The 19,711-nt window shown below is 42.7% G+C and overlaps 1 protein-coding gene across 12 annotated transcripts in view; it reads right to left on the minus strand.

The window, feature by feature from the left end:
* Positions 1-19,711, minus strand: part of TULP4 (TUB like protein 4) — a 1,043,161-nt gene that overhangs the window by 683,138 nt on the left and 340,312 nt on the right. For all 12 annotated transcript variants that reach the window (XM_073560996.1, XM_073560990.1, XM_073560994.1 and 9 more), the window contains one exon: positions 12,258-12,386. In XM_073560996.1, coding sequence (XP_073417097.1) covers positions 12,258-12,386 — 129 coding nt within the window. The remainder of the gene's footprint in view (positions 1-12,257; positions 12,387-19,711) is intronic.

Consider the following 19,711-nt stretch of genomic DNA (forward strand, 5'->3'; position numbering starts at 1 on the left):
CTTAATTATAGACCCATTATTCTTAAGGTAACTAGCCTCCTCAACTCCTGGAAACATTTTATCTTGTCTTTTACCGCGAAATGTCACTTAATTTATTTCAAATATTACCACTTCTATTATCCAAATCAGACATTAACCTATTGAATAGGACATTTCAACAGTTTATATGGGGAATGGGGGGCCATTCACGCATTGGGTTATGTAAGTTACAACTTCCAAGATCTGAGGGGGGCATTAACTTCACTGATATTGCTAGATATAACATAGCAGCTAACTTGCGATATGTAATAGATTGGATGCGGGGAACATCCCACTTCGCCAATACTCATCTAGAGGGGCAGATTTATCCACATATATCTTTAATGGCTTTGTTACATCTGACTAATGAAGAACTCCCTGATGAAATTAGAGTTCATCCGATACTTTGGCAAACTATTTTGTCCTGGAGAAGAGGGAGGAAATTGTGTAATTTGGGAGGTAGATTGTCACCATTCCAGCCTTTTCTAGGTAACCCACTATTTTTGAAAGGTAAACCGCTTAAAATGTATGAAATTATGGCACAACAAAAGTGTGTTTTTGGGGTGGATCTATTAGACCATAGTTTCTCTACAATCACTTTTGACGAGGCGGTGTCCCGTTTTCCTGTATTTAAAGGACGACCGTTCTTATTCCTGCAGGCACGTAATCTGGTTCTTAGGTTTGTGGCTAGCAGACAAAGAGAGAACAGGCGATAAATTGGACACTCTTCTTAGAATGTGTAGGTCTCATTTGGTGTCAACATGCACCATATATTCCACTCTGTGGAAGGAATGGTCTTGGGATGCTAAAACCTCGGGTCCAGCGAGATGGATAATGGATATGGAGGGGTTGGAGATATATTAGAAGCAACTGTGGTTTAAATAATACCGACATCTACCATCATATGTGGGGTTGCCCCGAAATTCAAAAGTTATGGCGAGATATTCACTCTGAGTTACAACAATTGAGTGGTTTTGAGTTCCCTCTTACCCCACAATGGGCTATTTTTAATATTCTAGAGGAGACCCCAAGAGTATTGCACACTAAGGCCATGTTAGTGATCTGGGCCTCAGCAGTAAGAAAAGTATATTACATCAATGGTTAAACTCAAATGTTCCGTCGAAATCATTAATATTGACAAAAATTCATTTTCTGTTTAAAATGGACTGGTTGGAAACCTTGACTAACAAAGAAAAGTTAATAGAGAAGTTTTTCACCAGATGGTCTTTCTTATTCTCTCCTTGGATAGAGTCTAGTAACAGACTTGGGAAACAATTTGAGAGTACCAGATGGTACTTGCTACAAAGCATTGGAGGACACGCACCAATTTAAGGAATCTCTTTAAATGATGACATTTGCAGGAAGGGGAGGGGTGGGATAAGGGAAAAGGTGGGATTATGGTTTAATGTCATGAACATACTGTAGTTGTTTGTACCCCTTTTCCTTCTTGTTAAATTAATAAAAACAGTTTTAACCACGTTACCCCAAAGGGTGGTTTGCACGTTCATGACCAGGCCAATTTTTACAATTCTGACCACTGTCCCTTTATGAGGTAATAACTCTGAAGCGCTTCCATGGATCCCACTGATTCTGACAGTGTTTTCTCGTGACATATTGTACTTCATGTTAGTGGTAAAATTTCATTCAAATAACTTGCGTTTATTTGTGAAAAAAACAGAAATTTAGTGAAAATTTTGAAAATTTTGCAATTTTCCAACTTTGAATTTTTATGCCCTTAAATCACAAAGATATGGCACACAAAAAACTTAGTAACTAACATTTCATATATGTTTACTTTACATCAGCACAATTTTAGAACCAACATTTTTTTTTGTTAGGAAGTTATAAGGGTTAAAAGTTGAACAGCGATTTTTCATTTTTGCAACACCATTTTATTTTTACGGCCCACATCATATTTGAAGTCACTTTGAGGGGTCTATATGATAGAAAATACCCAAAAGTGACACCATTCTAAAAACTGCACCCCTCAAGGTGCTCAAAACCACATTCAAGAAGTTTATTAACCCTTCAGGTGCTTCACAGGAATTTTTTGAATGTTTTAAAAAAAATGAACATTTAACTTTTCTTCACGAAAAAATTACTTTAAGTCCAATTTTTTGTTATTTTACCAAGGGTAACAAGAGAAATTGTACTGCAAAAGTTATTGTGCAATTTTGTCCTGAGTACGCTGATACCTGATATGTGGGGCGGAACCACTGTTTCGGCGCATGGCAGAGCTCAGAAGGGAAGGAGCGCCGTTTGACTTTTTCAATGCAAAATTGGCTGGAATTCAGATCGGACGCCATGTCACATTTGGAGAGCCCCTGATGTGCCTAAATAGTGGAAACCCCCCACAAGTGACCCCATTTTGGAAATTAGACCCCTCCCCAAGGAACTTATCTAGATATGTGGTGAGAACTTTGAACCCACAAGGGCTTCACAGAAGTTTATACGTACAGCCGTACAACTAAAAAATCATATTTTTTTTCCACTAAAATGATCTTTTCACCCCCAATTTTTATTTTCCCAAAGGTAACAGGACCATAAAAGTTATTGTGCTATTTGTCCTCAGTATGCTGTTACCCCATATGTGGGTGTAAACGACTATTTGAGCGCATGGCAGAGCTCGGAAGGGAAGCAGCGCCATTTGACTTTTTTGGCAGAAATTGAAATTGGACACCATGTTGCGTTTGGAAAGCCCCTGATGTGCCAGAACAGTGGAAAGCCCCCACAAATGATACAATTTTGGAAACTAGACCCCCCCAAGGAACTTATCTAGATGTGTGGTGAGAACTTTGAACCCCTAAGGGCTTCACAGAAGTTTATAACGTACAGCCTGTGAGGAACTGAAATACTTTCCCAGCACAGATGACTAGTTACTTCAATTTATGTTGTATTTACATGCAATGACCTTATCTGGTGGGGGAATATGTACCTTTCTTTCTCTCGGCAGAGGGGCCACTTGAGTTCACACCACTCCAGACTGGCCGGAGACTTCACTGGCTGTAAATTCAGTGTACATTGGTGAAGGGGGTTGGAATGTTGGATTTGGTTAGGGGGTTGGGAGTAGAGTTGAGAGACTTGATGGGGGAGTACAGTTGGGTCTGGGGATCTGAAGCGAAAGGAGCAGAGTTAAGGCCGCTCCTGGAACCCATGAATGGACTATCGAACATGGAACTAAGTTTTCTCGGGCTTTGGTCGTGAGATATATATTCCCCTAGGAATTATGCCATGGTCTATTTTTACTGACTTGTTGCTGATCCCGTGGACTGGGGGCATTACATTGAGGTCATCTACCTGGACTTACTGAAATGCTTGTATGGATACAAATAAAACTTGTTGCATCATTAGCCTGCCTAGGTGATTACTAACACCCACAACTCTAGATCTTCACACAGCCGTACAATTAAAAAATCATATTTTTTCCAAAAAAATGATCTTTTCACCCACAATTTTTATTTTTCCAAGGGTAACAGGACCCCAAACGTTATTGTGCAATTTGTCCTGAGTACACTGATACCCCATATGTGGAAGTAAACCACTATTTGGGCGCATGGCAGAGCTCGGAAGGGAAGAGCGCCATTTGACTTTTATGGTTGGAATTGAGATCGGATGCCATGTCGCGTTTGGAAAGCCCCTGATGTGCCAAAACAGTGGAAACCCCCCACAAATGACACCAATTTGGAAACTAGATCCCCCAAGGAACTCATCTAGATGTGTGGTGAGAACTTTGACCCTCCCAGGGCTTCACAGAAGTGTATAACGTAAAGTCGCAAAATTAAAAAATCATATTTTTTTCCAAAAAATGATCTTTTCACCCCCAATTTTTATTTTTCCAAGGGAAACAGGACCCTAAAAGTTATTGTGCAATTTGTCCTGAGTACGCTGATACCCCACATGTGGGGGTAAACCACTATTTGGGCGAATGGCAGAGCTTGGAAGGGAAGCAGCGCCATTTGACTTTTTTGGCTGGAATTGGGATCGGACGCCATGCCGCGTTTGGAAAACCCCTGATGTGCCTAAACAGTGGAAACCCCCCACAAATCCCCCAAGGAACTTATCTAGATGAGTGTTGAGCACTTTGAACCCCCAAGGGCTTCACAGAAGTTTATAACGCCCGGGCATGAAAATAAAAAAATCATATTTTTTCCACAAACATGATCTTTTAGTCCCCAATTTTTTTATTTTCCCAAGGGTAACAGGAGAAAATGGACCCCAAAAGTTGTTGTCCAATTTGTCCTGAGTATGCTGATACCCCATATGTGGGAGAAAACTACTGTATGGGCACACGTCGGGGCTCGGAAGGGAAGTAGTGACGTTTTGGAATGCAGACTTTGATGGAATGGTCTGCGGGTGTCATGTCGCGTTTAGAGAGCCTCTGATGTGCCTAAACTGTTGAAACTCCCCACAAGTGACCCCATTTTGGAAACTAGACCCCCCACGGAACTTATCTAGATGTGTGGTGAGCACTTTGAACCCCAAGTGCTTCACAAAAGTTTATAATGCCCGGACGTAAAAATAAAAAAATCATATTTTTTTCCACAAAAATGATATTTTTGACTCCAATTTTTTATTTTCCTAAGGGTAACAGGAGAAATTGGACCCCAAAAGTTGTTTTGCAATTTGTCCTGAGTAGGCTGATCCCCATATGTGGGGGTAAAACACTGTTTGGGCGCATGGCAGAGCTTGGAAGGGAAGGAGCACCATTTGACTTTTTCAACGCAGAATTGGCTGGAATTGAGTTCAGACGCCATGTTGCGTTTGGAGAGCACCTGATGTGCCCAAACAGTAGAAACCCCCCATTCCTAACTCCAACCCTAACCCGAACACACCCCTAACCCTAATCTAAGCCCTAACCCTAGCCCTATCCCTAACCCTAATGGGAAAATGGAAATAAATACTTTTTTTAATTTTATTATTTTTCCCTAACTAAGGGGGTGATAAAGGGGGGTTTGATTTATTATTTATGGCGGGTCTTTAGGTTTGACAGCTGTCACGCTAAAAGACTCTTTTTATTGTAAAAATAGTTTTTGCATCACCACATTTTCAGAGCTACAATTTTTCCAAATTTTGACCCACCAAGTCATGTGAGATCTTATTTTTTGCGGGACGAGTTGACGTTTTTATTGGTACCATTTTCGGGCACGTGACATTTTTTGATCGCTTTTTATTCCGATTTTTGGGACGCAGAATGAACAAAAACCAGCATTTCAAGAATTTCTTTTGGGGGGTGCGTTTACACCGTTCCGCATGCGATAAAATTGATATAACGGTTTTATTCTTCAGGTCGGTATGATTACAGCGATACTTCATTTATGTTGTTTTTTTATGTTTTGGCGCTTTTATGCAATTAAAACAATTTTATATAAATAATAATTATTTTTGCATTGCTTTATTCTGCGAGCTATAACTTTTTCGCTGATGACGCTGTCTGGCGGCTCGTTTTTTTGCGGGACAAGATGACGTTTTCAGCGGTACCATGGATATTTATATCCGTCTTTTTGATCGTGCGTTATTGCACTTTTTGTTCGGCGGTATGATAATAAAGCATTATTTTTTGCTTTGTGTTTTATTTTTTAAGGGGTTCGCTAAAGGGATTAACTAATGGGACAGTTTTATAGGGCGGGTCGTTACGGACGCGGCGATACTAAATATGTGTACTTTTATTTATTTTATTTTTTTATTTCCAAAAAATTAATTTATTAGGGAATAATTTTTTCTTAATTTATTTAGCGATTTTTTAGAAATTATATTTACTCTTTTTTTTTTATAACTTTATTATACTGTCCCACGGTGGACATCACTGTCATGTGACAGATCGCTGATCTGTCACATCACAGATCACTGTGACAGATCAGCGATCTGACACAGGCTGTGCAGAAGGCTCCCTGCAGGCCCCTGTCGCCATATTGGATTCGGGGACCTGCAGGGAAGGAGGCCCCCGGAGCAATGCTGCACATCGCGCTGCTCCGGGGACTCAGAGAAGCAAGGAGGGAGCCCCCTTCCTGCCGATGGTTCCCTAAACCCCCGGCATACTGCAATCGTGTTTGATCGCAGTGTGCCAGGGGTTAACGTGTCGGGGGCGGTCCGTGACCGCCCCTGACAAATAGTGCCGGGTGTCAGCTGTGATAATCAGCTGACAACGGCCGCTGATCGCGCTAGACGCACTATCCCGTCCATGGACATGGGTGCCCGGGTCCCATGGACGGGATAGTACGTCAGATTGCAGAAAGGGGTTAAAAAAAAGAAGAGGGGATACATTTTAAGTACTAATAGATAATAAAATCAATAGTATTATATATATATATATATATACATAGCACAGACCAAAAGTTTGGACACACCTTCTCAAGCAAAGAGTTTTCTTTATATTCATGGCTATGAAAATTGTAGATTAACTCTGAAGGCATCAAAACTATGAATTAAGACGTGTGGAATTATATAATTAACAAAAAAGTGTGAAACAACTGAAAATATATCTTATATTCTAGGTTATCTTATACATACATACATACATTATATTGCATCATTATATATAATGATATTCTTTAATTATATTGGATGATAACACAACTAAATTATCCTGCCTCCAGTCAGTCGCTTCCAGTCACTGGGGTGGTGTATGGAACCCTTCCAGTCACTGCTCACTATACTGTGAGCGCAGCTGTAATCACTCCCTGACACTGCCTCACAGCATGCTCTGCACATACAGTACCTTCCAAAAGTATTCGGCTCCCTGGAACTTTTCAACCTTTTCCCACATATCATTCTTCAAACATAATGATAATAAATGTAAATTTTTGGTGAAGAATCAACAACAAGTAGGACACAGTTGTGAAGTTGAACAAAATTTATTGGTTATTTTAACTTTTTGTGGAAATTCAAAAACTGAAAAGTGGGGCGTGCAATATTATTCGGCCCCTTTACTTTCAGTGCAGCAAGCTCACTCCAGAAGTTCATTGTGGATCTCTGAATGATCCAATGTTGTTCTAGATGGCTAATGATGATAAATACAGTCATATGTTAAAGTTTGGGCACCCCTATTAATGTTAACCTTTTTTCTTTATAACAATTTTGGTTTTTGCAACAGCTATTTCAGTTTCATATATCTAATAACTGATGGACTCAGTTATATTTATATTTCAGCCATTTGAATCCAGAAATATAACTGAGTCCATCAGTTATTAGATATATGAAACTGAAATAGCTGTTGCAAAAATCAAAATTGTTATAAAGAAAAAAGGTTAACATTAACCCCTTCGCACCCGAGCCTGTTTTTGCCTTCGTGACCGGGCCAATTTTTTCAATTCTGACCAGTGTCACTTTATGAGGTCATAACTCTAGAACGCTTCAACGGATCCTACTGATTCTGACATTGTTTTCTCATGACATATTGTACTTCATGATGGTGGTAAAAATTTTTAGATATGATCTGCACTTATTTGTTAAAAAAAATCAAAATTTGGCAAAAATTTAGAAAATTTTGCAATTTTCAAACTTTTAATTTTTATGCCCTTAAATCAGAGAGTGATATCGCACAAAATAGTTAATAAATAACATTTCCCACATGTCTACTTTACATCTGCACAATTTTGGAAACATAATTTTTTTTTTTTAGGAAGTTATAAGGGTTAAAAGTTGACCAGCGATTTCTCATTTTTACAACAAAATTTGCAACACCATTTTTTTTAGGGACCACCTCACATTTGAAGTGAGTTTGGGGGGTCAATATGACAGAAAATACCCAAAATTGACACCATTCTAAAAACTGCACCTCTCAGTGTACTCAAAACCACATTCAAGAAGTTTATTAACCCTTCAGGTGCTTCACATGAATGAATGGAATATGGAAGGAAAAAATAAACATTTAACTTTTTTTCACAAACATTTTACTTCAAAACCATTTTTTTTTATTTTCACAAGTGTAAAAAGAGAAAATGAACCACTAAATTTTTTGTGCAATTTCTCCCGAATACGCCAATACCCCGTATGTGGGGCTAAACCACTGTTTGAGCACACGGCAGAGCTCAGAACGGAAGGAGTGCCGTTTGACTTTTTCAATGCAGAATTGGCTGGAATTGAGATCGGATGCCATGTCGCATTTGGAGAGCCCCTGATGTACCTAAACAGTGGAAACCCCCCACAAGTGACCCCATTTTGGAAATTAGACCCCCCCCAAGGGACTTATCTAGATGTGTGGTGAGAACTTTGAACCCCCAAGTGTTTCACTAAAGTTTATAATGTAGAGCCGTGAAAATAAAAAAAAATCATTTTTTTTCCACAAAAATGATCTTTTAGCCCCCAATTTTTATTTTCACAAGGGTAACAGAATAAATTGGACCCTAAGAGTTGTTGTCCAATTTGTCCTGAGTACGCTGGTACGCCATATGTTGGAGAAAACTACTGTTTGGGCACACGGTGGGGCTCGGAAGGGAAGTAGTGACGTTCTGAAATGCAGACTTTGATGGAATGGTCTGCGGGTGTCATGTCGCGTTTGCAGAGCCCCTGATGTACCTAAACAGTGGCAACCCCACACAAGTGACCCCATTTTGGAAACTAGACCCCCCAAGGAACTTATATAGATGTGTGGTGAGCACTTTGAACCCCCAAGTGTTTCAGTAAAGTTTATAATGTAGAGGCGTGAAAATAAAAAAATCATTTTTTTTCCACAAAAATGATCTTTTAGCCCCCAATTTTTATTTTCACAAGGGTAACAGGAGAAATTGGACCCTAAGAGTTGTTGTCCAATTTGTCCTGAGTATGCTGGTACGCCATATGTTGGAGAAAACTACTGTTTGGGCACACGGTGGGGCTCGGAAGGGAAGTAGTGACGTTCTGAAATGCAGACTTTGATGGAATGGTCTGTGGGTGTCATGTCGCGTTTGCAGAGCCCCTGATGTACCTAAACAGTGGAAACCCCACACAAGTGACCCCATTTTGGAAACTAGACCCCCCAAGGAACTTATATAGATGTGTGGTGAGCACTTTGAACCCCCAAGTGTTTCAGTAAAGTTTATAATGTAGAGGCGTGAAAATAAAAAAATCATTTTTTTTCCACAAAAATGATCTTTTAGCCCCCAATTTTTATTTTCACAAGGGTAACAGGAGAAATTGGACCCTAAGAGTTGTTGTCCAATTTGTCCTGAGTATGCTGGTACGCCATATGTTGGAGAAAACTACTGTTTGGGCACACGGTGGGGCTCGGAAGGGAAGTAGTGACGTTCTGAAATGCAGACTTTGATGGAATGGTCTGTGGGTGTCATGTCGCGTTTGCAGAGCCCCTGATGTACCTAAACAGTGGAAACCCCACACAAGTGACCCCATTTTGGAAACTAGACCCCCCAAGGAACTTATCTAGATGTGTGGTGAGCACTTTGAACCCCCAAGTGTTTCAGTAAAGTTTATAATGTAGAGGCGTGAAAATAAAAAAATCATTTTTTTTCCACAAAAATGATCTTTTAGCCCCCAATTTTTATTTTCACAAGGGTAACGGGAGAAATTGGACCCTAAGAGTTGTTGTCCAATTTGTCCTGAGTACGCTGGTACCCCATATGTGGGAAAAAACTACTGTTTGGGCACACGGTGGGGCTCGGAAGGGAAGTAGTGACGTTCTGAAATGCAGACTTTGATGGAATGGTCTGCGGGCGTCATATTGCATTTACAGAGCCCCTGATGTACCTAAACAGTGGAAACCCCCAATTCTAATTCCAACCCTATCCCCAACACACCCCTAACCCTAATCTCAGCCCTAACCATAACCGTAACCACAAACCTAACACCAACACACCCATAACCTTAATCCCAGCCCTAGCCCTAGCCCTAACCCTAGCCCTAGCCCTAACCCTAGCCCTAACCCTAACCCTAGCCCTAGCCCTAACCCTAGCCCTAGCCCTAACCCTAGCCCTAGCCCTAACCCTAACCCTAGCCCTAGCCCCTGCATTTTTTTTTTTTTTTTTTACTTTTTTTTTATTTTTGTCACAAGATCGCTGCCCTGCGATCTGACTCATAGTAACGCCACTTCACCTCTGATCATCTGTCAGTGTGAGATCAGAGGAGAAGCAGCGTTACTATGTGACAAGATCGCTGCCTGGCACATAATAACGCGACTTCTCCTCTGATCTCACAATGACAGATGATCAGAGGTGAAGCAGCGTTACTGTGTGACAAGATCGCTGCCTGGCACAGCTGTGCCAGGCAGCGATCAGCTGTGCCAGGCAGCGATCTAGTCACACAATAACGCTGCTTCACCTCTGATCAGCTGTCAGTGTTAGATCAGAGGGAGAAGCCGCGTTACAATGAGGGAGATCGCCGGGAAACAAGCAGCTTTCCCAGCGATCGCTCCCATTGGCTGCTGTGACGCTGACGTCATCGGGACCTGAACCAATCAGGTCTCGATGACGTCGGGGGTCCCAGCATGCATTGCGCACCGGGATCCCCGCGTTGTAAGGTATGTGGGGGTCCCGGGGGGCACAAAACCGCCGACAGTAGATAAACGTCGGCGCTGCACAAAGCCCAGCAAGCGCCAACGTTTATCTACTGTGGGCGGTCATGAAGAGGTTAATAGGGTGCCCAAACTTTAACATATGACTGTATAATCCACCTGTGTGTAATCAAGTCTCCGTATAAATGCAACTGCTCTGTGATAGTCTCAGGGTTCTGTTTGCAGCACAGAGAGCATCATGAAGACCAAGGAACACAACAGGAAGGTCCGTGATACTTTTGTGGAGAAGTTTAAAGCTGGATTTTCAAAACTTTAAACATCCCAAGGAGCACTGTGAAAGCGATCATATTGAAATGGAAGGAGTATCATATCACTGCAAATCTACCAAGACCAGGCCATCCCTCTAAACTTTCATCTCAAACAAGGAGAAGATTGATCAGAGATGCAGCCAAGAGGCCCATGATCACTCTGGATGAACTGCAGAGATCTACAGCTGAGGTGGGACAGTCTGTTCATAGGACAACAATCTGTCGTACACTGCACAAATCTGGCCTTTATGGAAGAGTGGAAAGAAGAAAGCCTTTTCTCAAAAATATCCATAAAAAGTGTTGTTTAAAGTTTGCAAGAAGCCACCTGGGAGACACACCAAACATGTGGAAGAAGGTGCTCTGGTCAGAAAAAAACAAAATCAAACTTTTTGGAAACAATGCCAAACGATATGTTTGGCGTAAAGGCAACACAGTTCATCACCCTGAACACACCATCCCCACTGTCAAACATGGTGGTGGCAGCATCATGGTTTGGGCCTGCTTTTCTTCAGCAGGGACAGGGAAGTTGGAGTCTGCAAAAGACCTGAGACTGGGACGAAGATTTGTCTTCCAACAAGACAATGATCCCAAACTTAAAGCAAAATTTACAATGGATTGGTTCACAAATAAATGTATCCAGGTGTTAGAATGGCCAAGTCAAAGTCCAGATCTGAATCCAATCGAGAATCTGTGGAAAGAGCTGAAAACTGCTGTTCACAAACAATCTCCATCAAACCTCACTGAGCTCGAGCTGTTTGCCAAGGAAGAATGGGTACGAATTTCAGTCTCTCGATGTACAAAACTGATAGAGACATACCCCAAGCGACTTGCAGCTGTAATCGCAGCAAAAGGTGGCACAACAAAGTATTAAATTAAAGGGGCCGAATGATATTGCACGCCCCACTTTTCAGTTTTTGAATTTCTACAAAAATTTGAAATAATCAATAAATTTCATTCAACTTCACAATTGTGTCCCACTTGTTGTTGATTCTTCACCAAAAATTTACTTTTGGTATTTTTATGTTTGAAGCATGATATGTGGAAAAAGGTTGAAAAGTTCCAGGGGGCCGAATACTTTCGCAAGGCACTGTACATGCTGTAATGCAAGCCGTCAATCAAAGTGCTGGGGAGTGATTACAGCCGCACTCACAATATAGTATACATTGTATGAGTGTTATATAATATAATAAAAATAATAATATGATATCAATATTTAAGACAAAAAAATAATTTGATTAATTTTCTTCCTGTAGGCACTGCTCCAGTAAAGCAGTAGGCAGGATTTTAACGCTATATACCTGCACATTAACCCTTTATCTGCATGCAAATAATGTTTCTGGACATTACAGGTTCACTCTTTCTCATTATGAAACATAAGTCTACACAACATTAACTTATGTCCGCAAATATTTCAGCTCTTTAAAGGAAAATTACTTTCCATGTAGTAAATCTCATTCATTCATAGAACGGACACCAGATTTACCACCCACCTGTGCTCCACGGTCATTGACCAGTTCCACAGACCATCTACCTTCATACTGGATCCAAACGAATATTCCACCGTCTGCATCGCAGGTTGCCAACTTTTGAAAGGGTTCGTTCCATCTCACTAGCACCACCTGAAAATAAAAAAAACAAGATCAATCAGCATTACCAAAGCTTGTGCATGAGTTTAGGACATCTTTCTTTGTTAGGATTCATTAACTTCTAATTTATCTCCTGTAGTTGGGGCGGTCAACCATTAATCACTATATTCAGAAATCTCTAGTGAGCTTTAGGCAAGCCAATAAACAGAAAGGGGTTTAACATTTAAGACTGTGTTTCATGTGATGCACATGTGACTCTGGAAAGACAACACATATGTGATGCTAAGTAAGAGGCAATACTCACCTTAATATTTCTATTTATATTTATGGTGACGGTTTTCACGCTCATTGGAGACACTTACCCACACAGACCCATTCAAGTGAATGGGTCTGTGCACGTCAGTGCGTTTCCACGGACCGTGTGTCTGTGGGCAAAACAAGCTGACATGTCCATTTTTACTGCCAGCACAGATCGTAAGTGTCCGGCACACATACACAAAGATGACACACATGGATGTCATCTGTGTGACACGCACCGGCGCCAGGGAAGAAGCGTTACATTAAGTGCTGTTCCAAAGCACCGGGTGCTGAAGACAGCTCTGATCATTCTCCCCTGCTCTGCCAGGGATCAGCACAAGCAGAGGAGAATGATGAAAGTTATATTCAAGTGAGAACAATGACCGCAGGTGACGGCTGATGCGACTATTACTCCCATCAGCCTACAACCTGCTGCTGCTAATAAAAGTGACACCAGGTGTGGCTGATGGGAGTATTCCTCACCCACCGCCAGCGCTATATATAAATAAATAAACCAATAAATAAATTTAAAAAACAGCATGGTTTCCCCTGTATTTTTTTAACCAGTCAGGCAAAACTGACAGCGGAGGGCTACAACCCTCAGCCGTTAGCAAGGCTGTTTATCAAGAATAAAAGGGTCCACAGTGTTTTTTTAATAATTTAAAAATACACCGTGGGCCCCCCCTCATTTTTGACAACCAGCCTTGCTAAAGCTGACAGCTGGAAGCTTGTAATCTCAGGTTGGTAAGGTGCCAAGGATATTGCCCCCCACCAGACTAAAAATAGCAGCCCGCAGCCGCCCCGAAAAGGCACACCTATTAGATGCGCCAATTCTGGTGCTTTGCCCGGCTCTTCCCACTTGCCCTGTAGCGGTGAAAATTGGTGTTCATATCTGTTTGGTTGATGTCACGTTTGTATTGTCAGGTGACATCAAGACCACGGTTTAGTAATGGAGAGTAGTCTATAAGACAACTATCTATTACTAACCCTACAGTTATCTCGTAAATAAAGACACAGCTAGAATAAAGTCTTTTATTAGAAATAAAATAAAACACAGTTTTCCCTTGTAATTTGAAAATAACAAACAGATATACTCATCTAATTCCACTGAATGCATTGTCTCCTGTAATAAAATAAAACAAAACAAAAAAAAACAGCAATAACCCTCACCTGTCCATTGTTCTGTCCCATGCCGTAATTCATGTCTGGGGGGCTAACCGTTTTCTTTTTTTAAAATCAGATTATTTTTATTAAACAGTTTTAACTTACAAAATTGAGACAGGGCACACACAGTTTTAACATACAGATTTGAGACATACCCCTTATACACAACCCAACCCCCCCCCCATTATCAAATTATAACTAATATAACCTTGGGTCCCTTAGAATGTGACCTATAAATGTATAGTAGAAAAAAGGGAGAAACACACACAAAAAAAAAAAAAACAACTATTTTTAAGGGGGACAATATGAAACAAGGTAAGACTTGTACAGCATAGCACTATGAACAGTCAGGCACATAGTACAAAATGAGCAATAGACATTCATGAAACCTATTCATAAAGCAAGAGATCATATGGAACCAAGAGGTAGCAAGGGGTACCATAATTAACGAAGCATAGGGAACAGATTTTCCAGCAGCAAAATTTGGGATGGCAAACCCGGGGTGTTAAGCCAGGGGCTCCAGATTATATCAAATTTTCCGATAGCTTTTCTTTTAATATACACTACTTTTTCCAGCCTTACAGAACTATTGACTCTATTAATAAACTCCTCCACCGTCGGCGGTGCAGATTGCTTCCAGTGCAAGGCAATAGTTTTCCGTGCTACATATAGAATTCTAGCCATACCGATCGCCAGCCATCTTCCACAGGAACATCCAGTATAATACCCAGCACACAGACCTTTGGATCAGGGAGCAATCTTGTACATAAACTCTTGTCAACGTATTCAGAACATTATTCCAGAACTGTCCAAGCCGAGGACACTCCCAGAACATATGCATAAGGTGTGCATCAGGTAGGCTACATCGGGGGCAGCATGAGTCACTCCGTTTAATATTTCCTATGTATTAGATACACCTGCGATAATCTCTGTGCCTCCGATAGCGAAAGACAGGGCACTGAACTCAACACATAGTCCCACTGATCATCCGAGAGCTGGCCAACATCCTCCTCCCATCTAGCTTTGGTGCAAAGGGGGTACTTATTGTGGAATGCATTGAGAAGTATTCTATAGATGGAAAAAATCAGTCCTCTTCTGGAGCCCAAGCCCCCCACCAACATTGTCAAGGGATTAGGGTCTATACTAAGTGTGAAGATCTAGAGTTGTGGGTGTTAGTAATCACCTAGGCAGGTTAACGATGCAACAAATTTTATTTGTATCCATACCAGCATTTTTAGCAAGTCCAGGTAGATGGCCCCAATGTAATGCCCCAGTCCACGAGATCAGCAACAAGTCGGTAAAAATAGTCCATGGGATAATTCCTAGGAGAATGTAGATCTCACGACCGAAGCCCGAGAAAACTTAGTTCCAAGTTCTATAGTCCATTCATGGGTTCCAGGAGCGGCCTTAACTCTGCTCCTTTCGCTTCAGATCCCCAGACACAACTGCACTCCCCCATCAAGTCTCTCAACTCTACTCCCAACCCCCTAACCAAATCCAACATTCCAACCCCCTTCACCAATGTACATTGAATTCACAGCCTGTGAAGTCTCCGGCCAGTCTGGAGTGGTGTGAACCCAAGTGGCGCCCCTGCCGAGAGAAAGAAAGGCACATATTCCCCCACCAGATAAGGTCATTGCATATAAATACAACATAAATTGAGGTAACTAGTCATCTGTGCTGGGAAAGTATTTCAGTTCCTCACATTCCTCCCCCACTTTTCCAGCACGGCAAGTATTGGGCTCCAGTTCATGAAATTGACTATCCTTCTTCTGACGACAATTACCAGAGTTTGTGGCTTCCTCAGTCTGTCTCGATAGTCCATCAGCATTGCCGTGGTCTCTCCCACACTGGCGGGAGGTTATTTGGCATGTCGAGGTCTTCTGATGCAGCGGGAATGAGTCCTTAGTTTCGGGTTGCGACACTGGTCCAGTGGCACACCAACCCTGCTCCTAAGTTGTTGCCCAGCAACACATCCACAGGTAGGGGTCCCACTACCCCCACATCCATCATTCCCTTGCTGTGACCCCAGTCTAAATGTAGTCGGGCTGTCCGAATGTTCAGAGATTCTCCTCCAGCTACGTGGACTCGAATGTGCCCGGCATTCCCTGGCGAAGAGTCCCCTGCGTCCGCAGTTATGGCAGCTTACTCCACCTCGCCCTGATGTGGGCCGTACTTGGTGTTTTGGTGGACCTCCCCCTCTTTTCTCGCCCCCAGCATTCCAGCCCCATTGCAGTACACTGTTCACAGGTTGGAAATGCGGATGACGTGGACCCGAATGGGCCCGGCATTCCCTGGCGAAGTGTCCCATGCGTCCACAGCTATGGCAGCTTAATCCCCCTCGCCCTGATGCTGGCCGTACTTGGGGTTTTTGGAGACCTCCCCCTCTTTGTAGAGTACGAAATCCTCGCAGTTCCTCCTCTCGCTGGACCATGGGTCTCGCTGGCCTCTCAGGAAGCCCGTGTTCCCGACTTGCCGGAGCTGTTCTCCCACACCGCCCTGGACGATTGGCAGACCAATCATCAACCAATCTTGCAGCTTCCTGCAGACTCCATGGTTTTCTATCCGCCACCCATTCCTTTATGTCATGTGGGAGCTTGGACATAAATTGCTCCCGCATGAATATATCCAAGACATGTTCAGCTTCCAGAGCTCCCAGTCCTTCGATCCACCGAGCACATGCTGTACGTAATGTGTTGGCAAACTCCCGGTACGTATGTGCATTGGGCTTTTCAGTCTCCCGAAACTTCCTCCGGTAGGTTTCAGGTTTGACGGCATACCTCTCCAGTAATGCGCTGCGAATGGTAGCGTAACACCTCTGATCCCCAGAAGACAAGTTATTAAAAGCTTCTCTGGCTTTCCCGGTCAGGCCAACACTCAAAAATCTCGGCCAGTGCTCAAAGGACACCTCATGAAGCAGGCAGAGGTTCTCAAATAATCGAAGATGGTCATCAATACCAGTGGTGTCTTCAGTAAACTGTGGCATGTCCCGGTACCTCAAAGATGCGGGTCCCTCTCTCCCGTTATCCACTGTCATCTGAGCAGAGGGTGGTGGGGTTACGGCTACATGGACACCCAGATATTTGCTTATCACAGCCGCCCGTTCTCTTTCTGTGGCCCGCTCTCCTAGCGCAGCCAGAACCCGCCCCAACTCGGTCAATCGATCCTCTGCCATTGGAATGATTGCCTGCGGCTGTTGTCCGTCCACTGGGCTGTCCTCTTCTACATCTGGACTGATCTCCTCCTATGGGTGTTCTCGATCCCACTCGTCCAAGCGTTGTATTAGGGCCATCCGGTTGTCCGCCATCGACCACTCCAGCTCTCTCCCAGAGCACAGGGCTCTCAGCTGCTCCTACTTGAGTCTCTTGTAGATGGAGTCTGCCATCTCTTCTGCCAAGTCACCATCAGTAACTTTCTCTGTTACGCTGTTCAGAGATAGGTGATCCCACTGCTGCCACCACTTGTGAAGATCTAGAGTTGTGGGTGTTAGTAATCACCTAGGCAGGTTAACGATGCAACAAGTTTTATTTGTATCCATACCAGCATTTTTAGCAAGTCCAGGTAGATGACCCCAATGTAATGCCCCAGTCCACGAGATCAGCAACAAGTCGGTAAAAATAGTCCATGGGATAATTCCTAGGAGAATGTAAATCTCACAACCGAAGCCCGAGAAAACTTAGTTCCAAGTTCTATAGTCCATTCATGGGTTCCAGGAGAGGCCTTAACTCTGCTCCTTTCGCTTAAGATCCCCAGACACAACTGCACTCCCCCATCAAGTCTCTCAACTCTACTCCCAACCCCCTAACCAAATCCAACATTCCAACCCCCTTCACCAATGTACACTGAATTTACAGCCAGTGAAGTCTCCGGCCAGTCTGGAGTGGTGTGAACCCAAGTGGCCCCCCTGCCGAGAAAAAGAAAGGCACATATTCCCCCACCAGATAAGGTTTTGATTTGAGCTGCATACGCATGCCGGAGCTGTAAGAATCTTTAGAAAAACCTATGGGGAATGTCAAATTCAGTGCGCAGTTGTTCAAACTGTTTTAATGTATTATTAGACTGAATGTGTGCCACCATCATCACTCCCTTCGCCTCCCAATCAGAGCACCCTTCTAAAGTTTGAAATTCCAGAAGACTAGGATTATGACACAATGGTGTAAACAAAGAGCAATCAGAACCACCCAACAGGTGCTTTCCTCTGTCCCAAACCTTATATATCATGGCCAGAGTTGGAGCTTGAGATAATTTGTTTCCCCCTCCCCGGGCGTCTACCATATATATACATTGGTACTCTCCAGGGGCTATTCTGAATAGCAAGTCGCCCATTTTTCTTCAGCGCACCACACTGATCCCAACCATTCAGTTGCTGAATCTGAGCCGCCAGATAGTAGATCCAAGCATTCGGGATAGCCAGCCCCCCATTTGTTTTTTCTCTTTGTGGGTACTCCAGACGGATTCGAGCCAGTTTTTTTTTCCAAAGTAATTGTCTGAATAACCTATGAGCCCTCTGAAAGCACCATGCCGGGATCCACACCGGGGAGTTGTGAAGTATATAAGCAGTTGGGGCATTAAAACCATTTTGATGAGATTTCCTCTCCCAACAACTGATAGGGGAAGTCTACACTATGTATCAATTTTAGTTACAAATTATCTAACAGGGGTGTCAGATTAAGAGGCACATAGTCAACAAGTTTAGCTGTAACATTGATCCCCAGATACTTAAATTGTGTTACCAGTTTAATATTGGTTTCCTCTAACCTCTGCGTGTCTACACACGGGTCTATAGGCATAAGTACCAATTTGTTCCAATTTATAAGGAGGCCCGACCACTTACCAAATTCCTCAAGGATAGCCATAACTGGTCTAATAGAGGAAGAGGCATCCCCTAGATACAGAAGCATGTCGTACGCATAGAGTGAGATGCGTTCCTCCAGGTTCCCCACCCTAAATCCCTGCACTTCCTTAGAGACCCTAATAATACATGCTAAGGGTTCAATAGCGATGGCAAATAGGAGGGGCGACAGAGGACATCCCTGTCTTGTTCCCCTCCCCATCGCCACCACCCCAGATAACTCACCGTTGACTCTAACCCTAGCTGACGGACCATTATAGAGTAGCTTAATGAGGGCCAAGAACTTAGGGCCAAACCCCATTCTTTCTAAAATCTTCCAAAGATAACTCCACTCAACCGTATCAAAGGCCTTAGCTGCGTTGAGCGATAGCACCGCCCTGGCCCCCGCCACAGGAGAATTTAACCGCATATTGAGGAACAACCGACGCAAATTAATGGCAGTAGACTTCCCCAACATGAAACCCGACTGATCATCATGAATGAGCCCAGCAATAACCTTAGCCAGTCTGACCGAGAGAACTTTGGCAAGAATTTTAACATCTGTCTGGAGTAGAGAAATGGGCCTGTAAAATTCAGGATGGAGGGGATCCTTACCCTGCTTAACCCCTTCACCCCCAAGGGTGGTTTGCACGTTCATAACCGGGCCAATTTTTACAATTCTGACCACTGTACCTTTATGAGGTCATAACTCTGGAACGCTTCCATGGATCCCGGTGATTCTGACATTGTTTTCTCGTGACATATTGTACTTCATGTTAGTGGTAAAATTTCATTCAAATAACTTGCGTTTATTTGTGAGAAAAACGGAAATTTGGCAAAAATTTTGAAAATTTCGCAATTTTCCAACTTTGAATTTTTATGCCCTTAAATCACAGAGATACGGCACACAAAAAACTTGATAACTAACATTTCCCACATGTTTACTTTACATCAGCACAATTTTGGAACCAAAATTTTTTTTTGTTAGGAAGTTATAAGGGTTAAAAGTTGACCAGCGATTTCTCATTTTTACAACACCATTTTATTTTTAGGACCACATCACATT

The sequence above is a fragment of the Dendrobates tinctorius genome, unplaced genomic scaffold (assembly GCF_039654945.1).
Source record: "Dendrobates tinctorius isolate UK_male_01 unplaced genomic scaffold, ASM3965494v1 ptg000310l, whole genome shotgun sequence".
NCBI classification, from domain to species: Eukaryota; Metazoa; Chordata; class Amphibia; order Anura; family Dendrobatidae; genus Dendrobates; species Dendrobates tinctorius.